Source organism: Myxocyprinus asiaticus, chromosome 24 (genome assembly GCF_019703515.2).
Source record: "Myxocyprinus asiaticus isolate MX2 ecotype Aquarium Trade chromosome 24, UBuf_Myxa_2, whole genome shotgun sequence".
Lineage (NCBI taxonomy): Eukaryota > Metazoa > Chordata > Actinopteri > Cypriniformes > Catostomidae > Myxocyprinus > Myxocyprinus asiaticus.
Window position 1 is genome coordinate 30556852 of NC_059367.1, and position 17794 is coordinate 30574645.

The window sequence follows — 17794 nt, forward strand, 5'->3', positions numbered from 1 at the left end:
GTCTTCCCAATTATGTTAATTTCTACAGAGAAATAATATATATGAACAATTTCAGTCAGGATTTAGGCCACACCACAGTACAGAGACTTCACTTTTTAGAGTTACCAATGACTTGCTCTTATCATCTGATCGCGGCTGCATTTCACTTCTAGTGTTTTTAGATCTCAGTGCTGCCTTTGACACAATAGATCACGATATTCTCTTGAATAAGCTAGAGAATTATGTTGGCATTTGTGAACTTGCATTAGCATGGTTTAGGTCCTATTTAGCAGACTGCTACCACATTGTCTGTGTAAATGAGGAATTGTCAAATCAAAGAAAAGTTAAGTATGGAGTGCCAAAGGAATCAGATTTAGGGCTTCTGCATTTCTTCTTATATATGCTTCCCCTGGGAGATATTATCAGGAATCATGGAATAAGTTTCCACTGTTATGCCGACGATACCCAACTTAGCAGTCTATCAATGAAATTGTATGGCCAGAAATTTCCTTCTACTCAATTCCGACAAAACAGAGGGACTAGTTATTGGACCAAAAACCTCTAAAAATAAGCCGCTAAAGTATAATTTGACTCTCGATGGATGTACTATTACATCGTCTTCAACAGCGAAGAACTAAGGTGTTATATTTGATACCAATATGTCATGTTAAAATCTAATTTCCAATGTTTGTAGAACAGCATTCTTCCACCTAAGAAATATTGATAAGTTACGACATATGCTCTCTGTTGCTGATGCATAAAAACTAATACATGCATTCATGACCTCAAAACTAGATTATTGTAATGCATTACTGGGAGGATGTCCAGCAAGTTCAATAAATAAACTTCAATTGGTTCAAAATGCAGCAGCCAGAGTATTGACTAGAACCAAGAAATATGATTCTGTTAGCCCCATTTTATTGTCGTTACATTGGCTACCTAAATACATTGGTTAAATTTTGTATTCATTTTAAAATTCTGTTAACTACATACAAAGCTTTGAATGGTCTAGCTTCACAGTACTTAAGTGACCTTCTACCACACTGTATTCCATCACATTCATTACGATCGCAAAACTCTGGCCTGTTAATAGTTCCTAGAATATCAAAATCCACAAAAGGAGGTAGATCCTTTTCCTATTTGGCTCCTAAACTATGGAATAGTCTCTCTAATGCTGTTCGGGACACAGACACACTCACTGGGTTTAAGTCTAGACTTAAGACTCATCTATTTAGCCAGGCATACACCTAATCCCGAGGTCACCAGAACCGGCTGGATCCAGCTCCATTCCTGCTTGGTATCGGACTGAGTGATGATGATAAAATGCAGCTGATGCCAGCAAGACATCACTTCGGTCTATTACGATGGACCTCAGAGGATGAACTGATGCCAACTCCAGCCATAAGCCATGGGATACTTCATATGCCATTGCCTGAACCTTGGACTTAGGATAGACCTCACCGAAATTACCGTCTGGTTGAACTGCAAAGCATCTCACTGATCTCGGCCTGCATCACCTTGGTCTAATGATTGACTACACTCTTAAAATGGAATACATAGACTATCAATAAATTGCCAACAAAAGCCTTCATCAGCCAACTAACAAAGGACAATGCATCTATATGAACTTCTGCAGTAAATCCAGGATGAGCTACAAAGACATTAGTCATTAATCTTACAGTTCTTACAAAATCTTTGTTTAAACACTGGCCCTTAACACTTACTTAGTTTAATAATTTTAAACCATGTATTGCACATAAAAAAAGTTATATTGACATTATATTCATGCTGTTAGCCAGAGGAGAACTGGCCCCCAAAGTGAGCCTGGTTTCTACCAAGGTTATTTTTCTCCATTAACCAACATCTTATGGAGTTTTGTATTCCTTGCCACAGTCGCCTTCGGCTTGCTCACTGGGTTTCTAAATACAATTATTTTTTAATTACTTATTTTTATACACACTTCATTATCGTATTTAATCAAACTACACAATGATGACTCTTAACACTTTATAGATATTACGGTTTCATTTTCTGTTAATGCATGATTTTCTGTAAAGCTGCTTTGAAACGATGTGTGTTGTGAAAGGTTCTATACAAATAAAAATGACTTGACTTGTGCTGCTGGTTCAGAGGCAGCCACCATGAATAAGCCAAGTGTGCCATCTAGTGGTCATAGGTCACACTGCAGGCCAAAGCCATGTATAAATCCTTCTGTCTGCCCAGCTGTCAGCTTGGCAGCATTTAAAGGGCATCTCGAAGTGGGAGCTTCGAAAGATAAAGCATGGTTATATAATTAAGTTCAGGCGAAACCCGCCTATGTTCAACGGGGTTCTTCTGACAGAGGCTTCTGTTCGAGAAGCCCCGTTTTTGAGGCAGAAAATTCACTCTCTCTTAGAAAAAGGGGTAATAGAGAAGATTCCCCCTTTTCAGACAGAATGCAGTTTTTACAGCCGTTATTTCCTGGTCCCAAATAAGGACGGTGGCTTGCGTCCCATTCTGGATCTGAGGCCTTTTAATTCCAAGTTGATGAAATGTCAATTCAAAATGCTAGCGTAAAAACAAATTATGTCACAAGTGCAGCTGGGGCACTGGTCTGTGACAATAGATTTGAAGGACACTTCCATATTCAGATTGCACCGAGACACAGGTGCTTTCTCAGATTCGCTTTTGTGGGGCATTTTGTATCAATTTTGCATCAATTTTGCATCCTTCCATTCGGACTTGCATTGGCACTATGCACTTTCACAAAATGCATGGATGCGGCTTTGACAACTTGAGGCTTCAGGGCATCTGCGTTTTTAATTATCTTGATGATTGGTTGGTGCTAGCCGAGCACTGTTACCATGGAAACGGACGCACCTTCTGATGTTGGGCATTCCATTGGGACAAGTGTGCCTCCGCAGAGTTATAATGACATGGGTTGGGGCGCTGTATATGAGGGCAGTCCAGCCTATGGGTTTTGGATGGGCCAGCGGCGATATTGGCACATAAACTGTCTGGTGATGTTTACGGTGCTGCTGGCATTAAAATATTTCTGTCTGGAGATTCAGGACAGCCATGTCCTTATCCGGTCAGACAACAGGACAGTGGTGTCCTACATCAATCGCCAGGGAGGGGTGCACTCTCATGCCGTGCTGAGGCTGACATGGCGCATTCTTCTGTTGGCATGGGACAATGTGCTGTCTCTACAAGCTGTACCTGTCCTGGGCCAAATGAATATGGGGGGGTGGATCTCCTGTCCAGACAGGGTTTGATGCTTGGAGAATGGACATTACATCCTCAGATTGTGAAATAAATCTGGAGAAGTTTCGGCAGAGTGGAAGTGGACTTGTTCACCTCGAGCGAGACATCACACTGTCCCCTCTGGTTTTCCCTCTCGCCCCCAGCACCAGTGGAAACATCGATGTGTTGGCGCATCAGTGTCTGACAATGCGTCTTTACACATTTCCTCCGATCGGTCTACTGCATGCAGTGCTGCAGTGAGTTCGGAAGGTTAGGGGGTAGGCTTCTGTTAGTGGCGGCGTATTGGCCATCTCAGGTATGGTATTCAATGCTGGTCTCTCTCCTGGTGGAAGCTCCTTGGGAGATTCCAGTCAGAACAGACCTGTTGTCTCAGGCTCGGGGCAGTATTTGGCACCCCCAACCAGACTTATGGAAGTTATGGGTTTGGCCCCTCAACATCTATTAAATCATGGTTTATCACCCGCGGTGGTTGATACCCTTCTGAATGCTAGAGCTCCATCAACCAGGAAATTTTATACATTTAAGTGCCATATTTTTGCTTCTTGGTGTATGGCGTGAGGCGAAGATCCAATTCAGTGCCCTGTCAGTACAGTGTTGGAAATTTTGCAAGAGCGTTTTGGAGCTAGGGTTGCCCCGGCAATGCTTAAAGTGTATATTGCTGCTATAGCAGCTGAACGCGTGCTTATTAATGGAGTCTCCATCGGTAGACATTCTCTTGTATCATGTTTTATGCACGGCATATGCAGGCCTGAGTACTGTGCGTCCTGTCTGCGTTCCCTTATGGAATTTATCTGTTGTTTTAGAAGTGCTCTCGGGAGCTCTGTTTAAGCCCTTGGCAACAGTTACTGATACATTTCTGACTTTTAAAACGGCCCTCTGGTAGAATTGGCATTGTTTAAAAGGGTTGGTGATTTGCATGCCCTGTTGATCAATCCCTAATGTATGGATTTTGAGCCAGGGTATTCAAGGGTGGTGTTAAGACCTCACTTGGGCTATTTTCTCAAGTTTGTGTCATCCTTTCACTCGCAGACAATCAATTTTCAGTATTTCTATCCTTCCCCATTTGAGTCGGAGGAGCATGACAGATTACATATGCTTTTCCCAGTTAGGGCACTGTGAGTTTTTTTACCACACTAGCCAGTGGTGTAAGTCAGAGCAGTTGTTTGTGTGCTTTGTTGGCCACTACAGAGGTGTTTCAGTGTCCAAGCAGAGACTGTCTCATTGGCTCGTCGATGCAATTTCGAATGCTTATGAAGCGTGCGGTTTACCTTCGCCTTTGGGTATTCGATCCCATTCTACGAGGAGTGTTGCATCCTCATTGGCTTTGACTAGAGGTCCGTCATTGGAAGACATTTGTATGGCAGTGGGGTGGTCCTCTCTGCATACATTTGTGGGATTTTATCATCTGGATGAGGGTTTGACTCCTGCTTTCCACGTTCTGTCTGTCAGAACAGGAGTAAGCTCATAATTTTCTCTGTTTATTCAGACACTTTAGCTCACTTGTGCACCGCTATATGCATGCCATACAGGCATAGACAGTTGGCAGCTTCTGTTCGCATGGCGTGAATGTATATCGTTCCCCATAGTGATTACGCAGCTCGAGTGACCTCGATAGGGAATGTCTCGGTTACGTGAAGCGCAACCCTGTTTACCTGAGAGGGAAAGAGATGCTGCGTAAGCTTGCCATACTCTCTAGTAGCTGCAGAGGCTTATGCCTTCCTGCATAAAATCTGACACAATGGCGCAAAGCGAGCGCCTTTATGGAGCTCATGATGTAGCTCCCTGGGAGCGTCGCTTAAGCACCATCAGCCAATAAATTTGCGTGATTGTAAAAGGGCTTCAGACCACATGACATGGAACATGTCCCATTAGCGATTACGCAGTGACTCGTTCCTTCTCAGGGAATCAGGTTTATGCTTCACCTAACCGAGACGCTATTCAGATGATAAATAATAGTATAGTAAATATGGCATTTTGTGTAAAAAATATTATCTTGGTGATTTTAAGGGATATACAGTAAAGGAACTTTTAAGTGGGAAGGAAAGCCCTATTCGGACAGGATAATTTTACCAGACATATGTCTGTGTTATTACTGCAGATGTCTGTAAATTTGCCATCGATTTGCATGGTGAGACCTAAGCGATGTCTGCAGAAATCATAGAGATGGGTGTGTTTTCTGCATTTACATACTGCCACCACATAACTGACCCATCAGTACATTTATTGCAGTGCATTAATTATGGGACATTTTAAACATGATCATATACTGGATCTGGGATTATTAGAAGAAATTGATCTGGCAAAATATAACAGGACTGTTAATATTAGGCTTCAGGGCATCTGCGTTTTTAATTATCTTGATGATTGGTTGGTGCTAGCCGAGCACTGTTACCATGGAAACGGACGCACCTTCTGATGTTGGGCATTCCATTGGGACAAGTGTGCCTCCGCAGAGTTATAATGACATGGGTTGGGGCGCTGTATATGAGGGCAGTCCAGCCTATGGGTTTTGGATGGGCCAGCGGCGATATTGGCACATAAACTGTCTGGTGATGTTTACGGTGCTGCTGGCATTAAAATATTTCTGTCTGGAGATTCAGGACAGCCATGTCCTTATCCGGTCAGACAACAGGACAGTGGTGTCCTACATCAATCGCCAGGGAGGGGTGCACTCTCATGTGCATTTTGTGTAAAAAATATTATCTTGGTGATTTTAAGGGATATACAGTAAAGGAACTTTTAAGTGGGAAGGAGAGCCCTATTCGGACAGGATAATTTTACCAGACATATGTCTGTGTTATTACTGCAGATATCTGTAAATTTGCCATCGATTTGCATGGTGAGACCTAAGCGATGTCTGCAGAAATCATAGAGATGGGTGTGTTTTCTGCATTTACATACTGCCACCACATAACTGACCCATCAGTACATTTATTGCAGTGCATTAATTATGCAGGACATTTTAAACATGATCATATACTGGATCTGGGATTATTAGAAGAAATTGATCTGGCAAAATATAACCAGACTGTTAATATTAGCGAGCCTGAAATATTACACTCTTGAATATAAAATATGGACAATCCGTTCACATTATATTTGTCTCTCTAAAAATATGTTCTGAAACGCAGGGGGCAAATCACAATTTTACATGTTTGTGTTGCTACTTTTCTCATTTTCTTATTATTTTGCTGGTCAAATCATTAGGGCTTTTCACATTTTCGCAAGAATAATCTGCTGGAGAAGGAATTCAGACACTGTCGATATAAAGATGCAAAAAACGTACATAGAGTGAACATATGAGCAATTAAACTAGAAAATAACCATCCTATCTGCAAAGATCTCTGCTCTCTAAAGGTATGTGCTTATACTTTACATTTGTTTACAAATATATATTTTGTGTTTTCATTGATTTTTGTTGCTCTAAATAAACATTTACACATAGTTATAATGGAATTGCAAGCATTGTCAGCAGTGTCCTATACAATTAAAACTATCTAATACTATTTTAAACAGTATTTTCTTATTTTGTGTTACTTTAATGGGTAACACTTATGGTTGTATTTGTTAACATTATTTAACTACATTAGTTAACATGAACTAACAATGAACAATACTTTATAATCTTATTTCATGTTCATTTCTACATATACTAGTCCATTTTTAACATTATAAATTCTGTAAGTTAACATAAGTTAATACAATATAAACTCACATGAACAAACAAAAACAATTGCATTTTTATAAACTGACATTAGCCAAGATTAATAAATGCTGGAAATTGTTAATGATACCAAATGTAAACCTTGTTGTAAAATGTTGCCCAGTAATTATCATACTTGCAGTTTCCATAACCTCATATTAATTGAGACACTATTTTATTTGTACTTCTAGAAAAAAAGTTGAAAGGCAATAAAAAAGGCAATAAAATGGTGACTTGTCACAGCACCTAAAATACACATATTCCTTTATGCATGCATGTACATTTTAACCTAACATCTTCATGTTGGGAAAAAAACCTATTTGAACACGTAATTGTCATCTACCAAGAGATACAGTATAGTACTTCTTTTTTAGTGCTTTCTATTTAAAAAAATCTGCTCATCACGTTTGCAGTGGTTCTATGGATGCTTTAAAATTATGACAATTTTCACACCGGGGGGCCCATTTTCAAGATTTCGCCTAGGGCCCACAGGCCGGCCCTGCTTTTTGCCAGCATCTCAGTTTGCAGGAGATTATAACCAGGGATTATTTTTACCGGGTGTTTTATAGCAGGTAAAATAGTCTACGCAATAATGTTTATTGGCGCATGAATGTGCAGTCCGTAAAAATTACTGGTATGACCAATTCGCACGGGATTAAAATCAGGGAGAAACTCTGGTAACTATTACCTTTTCCCAGGTCACCATATAAAACTAGGTTCCAGCATCAATGATCCTCACAGGAACAGCAGAATATAAAATAGGTTAAAAGTGTAAATCCTCATTAGCCTTTATGCAAACTTCCATGGACATTTCGGGAAATAACAGCCAACAGATAGTTACAGATAATTGGAAAATCTAATTTACAAAATCAGTATTAAGGTAATTTTTTCAGACATAATTTTCTGAATGCATAATGCATTTTTTAAAAAGGGAAAAACCTGTTATAGGCAAATAATTGCTAAATAAAAAAATAAATATATATATATTTTTTTATTTCAAAACGGATATGGAATGAACTGAAGATACACGGATTGTGGGGACTAGTTCTTTCAATTAGTCAACCTCCCACATTTAATTGGTGCTATTTTAGTGAATTTTTATCTTTATACTGTGGAAGGCTTTGTTTGGAAAATGTTAATAAAGCACTATATTGCTACATTTTGTTTCATTTTCTTTCGTAAGATGGAAAAAAATAAATTTTGACAGGAAAAGAAGTATATATAGTGTCAAATTTCCGCACTTAAAATCTGTGATTAATCACAATTAACTACAAAAACAAATATGCAATTAATCACGATTAGAAATCTTAATTGACTCACAGCACTTATATACAGGTATATATATATATATATATATATATATATATATATATATATATATATACTGTATATACTGTATATACTGTATAAACATCAGTATATTTGGGCGGTGGGGGTTTTGATGTTCCACATGCTCTTATGACGTCATCATAAAATTATTACCTCACATATCGTATTATCCAACAATTTGTCACATATTGCATTTTTCCTCGCAACGGCTATTTTACAATGGTTTTAAATGTGACATCCATATTTATAATGTATTACTGTTTTGAGTCTTCATTATAACACTAGTATTAGAAAACATGAAGCTGATATAATTATCATTATCGTTATTAATGTGCATAATTATCATTTAATTGTTATGAATAATCCTATCTGATTTTTGTCTACCAAGGGGAAAAAATTAAGAAAATAGGATTTGTGGCATTGTGTTGTTTACCAAAAAATAATAAAATAATAATTTTGACTTGTCCCTCATTTATATAAAAAAATCACATTTACAGTAAGGCACTAACAATGGAAGTAAATGGGACATGTCCATAAATACAAAAATATGCACAGTTTCAAGAGAATAGCATTTATTTAAGTCACTAAAATAATAATATAACTGGAAAATATACATTACTTAAAGGTGCTGTAAGCTATTTTTTTCATGAAAGTATGCAAATAAATTTCCTACTCCCTTAAAGATATTAATTAAATAAGTGTCCTGCGATATCTCACTGGTATATGATTGTACATGCTCTATGACAGCTAAAGACTTTGTAAACACCAAAACAAAAAAATTGTGTCCATGGTCGCTTTTCACCTGTCAATAATTTTGTGCGTTCTCATAGTATTGTAGTTGCAGCTAATTATTGAGGCTTACTGCCATTTTTAAGCCATGTTGTTCATAACAGTTGTCTGCTGAGGCCGCTATTATGCTTCTGTTGTTTTTGACAACCGTTTCTGCATGATGTCGGTCTCAATAAAGCTAATTTGGTATCTTTGGAGTGCAGGTTTTGGAAAGAGGGGGCGTGGCTAATACAATGGCTCAGTCTCCTGGAAGTAAAATTTCTTAAATCACTTACAGCACCTTTAATTTTTTTATGTAATACTGTATATAAGACATTTCAAGCAAAAATCATGACTATATTGTGAGATACTGTCATTTTTATGTAAAATTACTCATACCATGGTATGAGATGAGATTTTGGTTATACCGCCCACGCCTAAGATGACAGCTCAAGTGTTTGTGGAGGCTCTTGTGTTCTCTTATGCTCCAAAGAGGATGTCCTGTCTTCTGCCAGACCTCCAGGATGCCTCTAAACCACAAGCATGTAGTGGTCACAGTCAGCATGGATGACTAACTAGCGGAAAGAGGAAAAGAGAGAAATAGAATGAAAGAGAGAAAACAAATCATGATTCACCCTTTTCTTGGAGAAAAAGCAATGATGTGTAATGCTAAAAATGCCTCTGAACAAACACAACTCAAAGTTTGGCTCAAACTCTGTCCTTTGTGTATTGCACACTTGCCATTTTAACCCAGAGCCAAACTGTAGACTGACTGCACTTGTTTTTTTTCATATTAAGTAATTCCATGTTGCCATGTTGATGTTGTGTTTTTCTGGCAAGGTCACGACTGGCTGACTTCCACACAAACTGTCAGATGACCCCTCACTCCATCAGCAGCTGTCTCAACGATGACTATCAGGCCTGCCTTGCATCATACACCAGACTCATGGGTGAGTGAAAGAGAGAAATTTTTAACACTGAAATATTTTTATACAATTATTCATATTAAAAGTGTTATTAATAATACATTTATATTACTAACACCAACTAAACTGAACATATTTAATTTTGATATTAAACGTATCAGTTGATCAAGAAGATAAATAACAAAAAGACAAATAAATTATCCTACATTTTACCTCTGAAATTGAACAATGCACAAACCTTTATCCTCATAATTCAATGCAGTACATAATTCAGTTACCTGACATTTGCTTGTTAACTTGTTCTGTCTGTTCGGTTATAGGTACAGACATGACTCCTAACTACGTTGACTCAGGTCACTCAAACTTCACCATCTCACCCTGGTGTACCTGCCGAGGCAGTGGGAATCAGGAGGAGGAGTGTGAGAAATTTCTACAGGACTTTAGAGAAAACACCTGCCTTCGTAAGTTTCTTTTTTTGTGTTTCCCCTCCTGCTTCACTTACCACTCAGCTTCTGCATAGGCATTTAATTCAGAATTTATACACACCTTTGTGATTAGCAATTGAGGCTGTGGTACATATGTAAGGATATGGTTGTTTAGCAATTGGTTTCTTTGTACCAATGGACCTTATTCACAGAAGCACCATCTCTAATTTTGACGGCAATGACAACAAGGCTGTGAGGGATAGACTTGCAGTCTCGTCAATGAGTTATACGGCTGTTTAAAATGTTTTGGATAGTTCCGCTGATGAAACATTGATAAAACATCTTTCCAAAAACATATGTTGTGGAAAATGAGATGTGATCTAGGAGCTTTATACAGCCATTAAAGAGACTGTAAGTCTATCCCCCACAGCCTCATTTTTATTCACGTCAAAAATCAGCTATGGTGCTGCTATAAATAAGGTCTATTTGTTTTTTCTAAACCTGAAAGCAAAACCTATTGTGGCAATATTAGAAAGTTGCCATGTTTTGTTTGTGTTTTGTGAGCTTGAGAAAACTCGTTCATGTGTGGAACCTCTAAACACCACCAGAATATTAGATGTCTGATTGGTTTTTTAACTAATGCCATGCTTGCTTGCAGAGAGTAAACAGGCTGGCTGAAGCTAATAAGGCTTCCACCCCAGCATATTATTATTTGCTTTTTGGTATCTCATAGTGATAATAGGACAATTCAGTCTTTTAAAACAAAATTGAACATGTTTCAAATGACAATCTAAAAAAATGAAACTTTGTGCAAACAGATGTCTCTTTATTTTAGAAATAGATTAAAGCTAAAGTGTGTTTTTCTTTTTTTTTTTTTGTTAAAATACTTCCTTCTATCCCAGTTTATATGCAGACACAACTGTAAGTAAACAATTCATAGGTTGAGTCCCTACAAAATGGAAAAAACGGCTCTGTGGTGCTTTCAAAATATTCCTCTGTTCGTTCGAGCACTTCAACCATCCCGACAGTCACCATTCACATTCTGCCTAATATCTCCTTTTGAGTTCCATAGAAGAAAGTAAGTCTTATAGGTTTGGAACAACATGTGGGTGATTTAAAGCAGAATTTTCATTTTTGAATTAACTATCCCTTAAAAAAATCCATGTGGAGGAGTCCAGTGCTCGAGTCCCTCCATTACAGACAGCAAGCCAAATATGATCACCTGTACCTCTCTCAAGTACGGGTGAACATATATGAAGTCCTGAAACACTCATTAGGCTGATTGACATTAGAATAACTTAGGAAAATGCACACATGGGCCGTCTAAAGATACTGTATGTCACTTGAGATATGAAGAGAGAGAGAGAGACAGAGGCAGACAGATTCTTTTTGTCCTATGTAAAAAAAAAAAAAAAAAACAATTTCAAAGAGGAGTTGTTTTTTGGGGGGAAAAATACAGGTTTTTGCTCTATTTATTTGTAAAAAAAAAAAAAAAAGATGAACTCCAATATCCCTAAACAGACTTAATGTGCATTAATAGTTATAAAAACACATTATTAGAGTACAATCAGGAGGGAGGTGAAAGAGAGTGTTAGATCGAGAAATTCCACAAAAAAACATTTATTGCTTGGTGGGAGCATCTTCCCAAGGGTGAAATAAATAACAGAGCAGGAAAAGAAAACATGATAATAAGCTACACAGCTTCAGGCATTAGCTCAGGAGACATTTCATCTGATCTGATTCTCAGAGATAGGCTGAGAGAGACCTTCTTAGAAAGAAACCTTCTGTTGGCCAAATTCTAAGGCCGTTTAAATTGGAACATGTTCAGTAAAAAAAAAAACAAGAGAACTTTTGACTACAAATATACTTCAGTCAGGATCACTTCTATCAAATGAATGCTTTACTTATTGACAATAAAATAGACAACTGAAGCAATCTGTTAGTGTTGGCAGTATGGTGCTGTTCTAGTCAAACTCTCTGCCCATCCGTGCAGCCATGCATGGACAGAGCGGGAAGACAAATCATAAGGTATTCTCATTCAGTGGCGCCTGCAACTGTATGACTGTACACGCTGTGCGTAACATGAGCACCCCGACTGACCTGAGAAACAGTTTCTCTGAGAATATTTCAGCAATCATGATTTGTGCCCCAAATTTCTGTTGGCGGTTTAAAACAGAGCTAGCGATACGCGATTTAATCATTCTGTTTAGTCGGTTGTTTTCAGTGGCAAAACAGGTTAGCAAAATGCAAAACAGTCTGAAATGATTCGCGACTCAGTCCGATTCATTCGGACCGCACGTCCACTGAATCATTTGGAGTGGTTTATCACTCAGTAAAACAGTATCGGGATATTTAAGAACACGGCGAACAAACAGAGTGCTGGATGAAGTACAGCAGATATTTACCTACAATCATTTGAAACAAAAGACTTAGTTTTCGGAGATAACTACTATAAAGTAGTGTTGTGTCCAGTGTTAATCTTTTCACAGTTTTTTGTTTTAGTCACAGTTTTAGTCTTCTGATGAAAATGTCTTTTTTTTTTTTGCGATTAACATTTTTTATTGATTCAACCATTAAATATAAATAGCAGAACACACATATACAGAATCAATATACAACCCCCACTTCACACAAAACCTTGCACATAAAACTCTGAATCCTCATCCAAAATTCTTGCATCTTAACACATCCCCAAAAGACATGGGTTGTGTCTCCATCTTCTGATTGACATCGCCAGCAGGTGGGTGTGTCTTTAAGACCAAGCCTATGCAATCTAGAGGGGGTCCAATAGACTCTATGTAAAATCTTAAATTGCATGAGGCGAACCCTTTTGTCTCTTGTTGCAGATTTGAAATTGTTTAGAATCCCAGCCCACTCTCCCTCCTCCAATACCAAATTTAGATCTTTCTCCCATAATCTCTTAAGAGAAGTTGAAGTTCCATCTCCCAGACTCTGAATTAGTAGGGAGTAATACACCGATGCCTCATGATCTTTTCCAAAAGCAGTAATCACCACTCCCAGAGTATCTGCCAATTTAGGAGGGTGTAAACCACTCCCAAAAACAGTACAGAGCAGGTGGAGCAGCTGTAAATACTTATAGAACTGAGATCTAGGAATCCCAAAAAGTTGAACCAAATTTTGAAAGGATCTCAACACTCCATTCACATATAGGTCACCGAGTGTAGTAACCCCACTCCCAATCCACTCTGACCAGCAAAAAGGGGACTTGTTGATGCATAGTTTGGGGTTCAGCCATATGCTCAAGGCAACATTTAAAAACAAATGTCAGAATTAAACAGTCTGTACACCTTTGTGCATACCGAGTTCAAGTGCGAGATAACAGGATGTAACTTAGCTTCTCCAATTAATTTGATAGAAAGGCTCTGCAGTGGCGAAATAGGGGCAAGAACTTCCTGTACTATACAGAACAAGGGAGGGGCTCTCTCAGGTGGAAGCAACCAATGAGCCAAATGTCTGAGACCGAATGCATAATAATAAAATAAAATCTTGGGTAGGCCTAGCCAACCTTTGTCAATAGGCCTGTGTAACTTATTGAAATGTAATTTGGGACACTTACCATTCCAAATGAAAGACTTTGCTATGCTATCAAATTGCTTGAAATAAGAGAGGGGGACATCTACAGGGAGAGACTGCAGTAAGTAATTGAATTTTGGAATACAATTAATTTTAATAACATTAACCTTCCCAATCATAGATAAATGTAATGAAGCCCACCTGCCCATATCGCTCGAAAACCGTTTTATTAAGGGGTCAAAATTAACTCTAACTAAATCACACAAATTTGTTGGAAATAAAATACCCAAATACTTAATGCCCTGTTTGGGCCACTGGAAAGCATCCAGCTGGAAAGCCGTTTCTGGGCAGTACGCTGTCAGAATCAAAGCTTCGGATTTAGGCCAATTGACTCTATATTCTGAAAACTTAGAAAAGGAATTAATAATTCTGTGGAGCCAAGGAATAGATCTACTGGGGTCAGAGACAAATAATAAAATATCATCTGCGTAAAGCAAGAGTTTATGTGCCATACCTCCCGCCACCACCCCTGGAAAATCACCCTCCTTTCTTATTGCTGTTGCTAATGTTCCAGGGCAAGACAGAACAATAATGGGGAAAGAGGGCAACCCTGCCGGGTGCCCCTATCCAGAGTAAAATAATCTGAAATTAGTGCATTTGTTTGTACCGCCGCTACTGGGTGTCTATAAAGTAACTTAATCCATACAATAAATGTACTCCCGAACCCGTATATTTCCAAAACCTTAAAAAGATAATCCCATTCTACCATATCAAATGCCTTTTTCGGTGTCAAGTGAGATGGCAGCGACTGGAGATTGTTCATTTGCTACTGACCACATGATATTGATGAGATGCCTAATGTTATCAGAAGAGCTGCGGCCCTGAATAAACCCCACCTAATCTATATGTATAAGAGATGTCAAAACTTTACTTAATCGATTAGCCAGAATTTTTGACAAAATGTTTACATCTAACTGGATCAGGGAAATTGGACGGTAACTTTTACACTCGCTTGGATCTTTGTCCTTTTTAAGAATCAGACTGATCCGGGCTTGTGTCATGGTTGGCGGAAGCTTTCCATTCTTTAATGATTCAGTATAAACTTCTTGCAAAAGTGGAGCCAGTTCTGTAGCATAAGATTTGAAAAACTCAGCAGCAAAGCCGTCTGGCCCCGTCTTGCCAAGCTCATCCAAGGTTATCTCAGAATCAAGAGAATTTTTTTGCTCAGTCGTCAGTTTAGGGAGATCTAATTGTTCCACAAAGTTTCTAATATCTTCATCAGTAGACAAAGATGTGGAACTATAGAGATCAATGTAGAATTCTTTAAAAGCATTATTAATATCAATGGCCGAGGTAAATATTTCACCACCAGTAGATTTCACTGAGGGAATGGTAGAAAAAGACTCTCTCTGCTTTATATATCTAGCCAAAAGGGTTTCCTGCTTTATCCCCGTCTTGCCCTGAATAACCAAAACTCCAACTTTCCGCAACAAAATAGTATTATATCTGTATTTCAATCGAGTAAATTCTCTGAGGCCATCGGATGACAAACGGCGCTTCAGCTCTGCTTCGGGATTTTTAATATTTCCTTCCAACTCCACAAGTTCTCATGCTTTGGATTTTTTAATGAATGAGGCATACTCTATGATCCGACCCCTAAGAACCGCCTTAAGTGCCTCCCAAGCCACACCCACAGTGGATACTGAGGACCAATTGGTCTCCATATAAACATTGATTTCAGTCTTTAACATTTGCTGGAATTCAGGATTTTGCAAAAGGGACACATTAAGGCACCAACTATATGATTTATTTTTCTCCGTATGTGGCACCACCTCTAAACTCACCAGGGCATGATCTGAGACTAAGATATTTCCAATTGAGCAATCCACAACAGATGAAATGAGGGACTTGGATATATATAAAAAAATATCTATTCTAGAATAAATCTTATGGACTGATGAAAAAAATTTATAGTCTCTACCAGATGGGTTCAAAAGTCTCCAAATATCTGTAAGACCAAGATTTTTACACATCCTGTGAAGCGTCAATGTTGCTCTAGGGGGTTTACACACATTTGCTTCACTGTGATCAAGGACTGAATCCATCAAAAAATTAAAGTCTCCTCCCAATATTATATCATGAGGGGTGCCAGCGACTTGCAACATCCCTTCAAGATCTATAAACAGCGCATAAACATTAGCCAAAATCAACCTTTGCCCCTGAATTTCAGCTAAAACAATAATGACTCTTCCTAATTTATCTTTAATCTGTTTGAGACATTTGAATTGTAGATGTTTATTTACCAATATAATGACTCCCTTGTTCTTACTTGTGCCAGCACTAAAGAAAACATGTCCACCTCATATCTTCCCAAATTTTTCCGCTTCCTTCGGGGAAAGATATGTTTCTTGAAGAAACACTATATCATATTTCTTACATTTAAGAAAAGTAATAACCTTCCTTCTTTTTATGGGGTGCCCCAACCCATTCACATTCCATGTGGAGAGAGATAGTACACTCATATTAACAACTGACATATTGATATAATAAAAAAGCCCCCACGACAACTTTGCCATCGGATTGCTAAATTTTGCCTCACAAATTTGTGAAGCAAAATTACATAACAGAAAATACTTTGTAAAATAACCCCCAGCCAAAAGGAAGAATGAACACAGAACATGTAGATTAATTCACAGAACTGTTTTAATGGTGTGATCCTCCACAAAACAAATTTCAGCTGATATAAAACCGTTCAGTTTCACGGATAGACAAACGAATGTTCAGTGAGCCAGCTGTTATGAGTTCAGCGGATGACGTAATCATTCCAGTGTCCCGTAAACGGCACAAGCTCCAGCTGCTAGGCGGAGCCAACACAAAAAGAAACAAAACCGACATCCCGGTTCCCCGGATGGTCAAGTCAATTCACTTGGAGGCTGCATAAAAGTATATACCATGACTTACTCAATCCGTCAACTTTATAAAAGACATCCTTTGTGTGAGCATGTAGATATTTTGCGGTCATCTGTAGTGTCCACTCTCAAACTGGCCGGGAACTTCCATGCAAAAGTAATCTTCCGTCAATGCAAAAGCTTCTTTAAGGAAAGTGTTATTCACAAACAAGCTTCAGCCGCTAGGCAGAGCCAATGCAAAAAGAAACCAAAATGATGCCCAGCTTCCTCAAAAGCAAGAGTAAGTACAGTGAGTCAGACCCATTCATATGAGAAACATCCAGTGGTTTACTCTCCCATTGATTCAATAAAAGACATTGCCTGATTGGGACATGTAAATACTTTGCGACGGTCCTTCGTTTCTATTCTCAGTTTGGCCAGAAACATTAGAGCAAAAGTGATCTTTCGCTGATGTAAGAGTTTCTTACATTCCTTGAATCGATCGTGTTTCTCTCTTGTCGAACTCGCAAAGTCCGGGAACAAGAAAAATATTATGATTCCTCCAAGAAAGCTTCCCATTGCTCCTCGCCTGACCCAACACGAGATCTTTATCGGATGACCTCAGAAATTTGGCCAGAATTGATAGGGGCCTTTCTCCCTCAGCAGATCTCTGAGCAGGGACTCTGTGAGCTCGCTCGATTTCCAGCTTGTGGCCTGTTATGTCGAGCAGACTCGGGAAGAGCTCGTCTAGGAATTTCACCATATCTCTTCCCTCCTCATGCTCAGGAATTCCAACAATTCTGACATTATTCCTTCGGCTTCTATTCTCAAGATCTTCAAGCTTTTCAAGAATAAGTTCCAGATCATCTTTGGTCGTAGGCGGATTAGCGGTTAATTCCCTCTCCGAAGACTCCAAATAATCGATTCATTTATCAGCATCTGACACTCTTGTAACTAACTAAGAGAATTTTATTTCCATTGCTATAATCGATAGACGTA

The 17794-nt window shown here is 38.6% G+C and overlaps 1 protein-coding gene across 2 annotated transcripts in view; it reads left to right on the forward strand.

Annotated features, from left to right (window-relative positions):
* The window catches only part of LOC127414769 (GDNF family receptor alpha-2-like), a 177230-nt gene that overhangs the window by 129973 nt on the left and 29463 nt on the right, over nt 1-17794 (forward strand). For both annotated transcript variants that reach the window (XM_051653036.1, XM_051653037.1), the window contains exons 5-6: nt 9863-9972; nt 10269-10409. In XM_051653036.1, coding sequence (XP_051508996.1) covers nt 9863-9972; nt 10269-10409 — 251 coding nt within the window. The remainder of the gene's footprint in view (nt 1-9862; nt 9973-10268; nt 10410-17794) is intronic.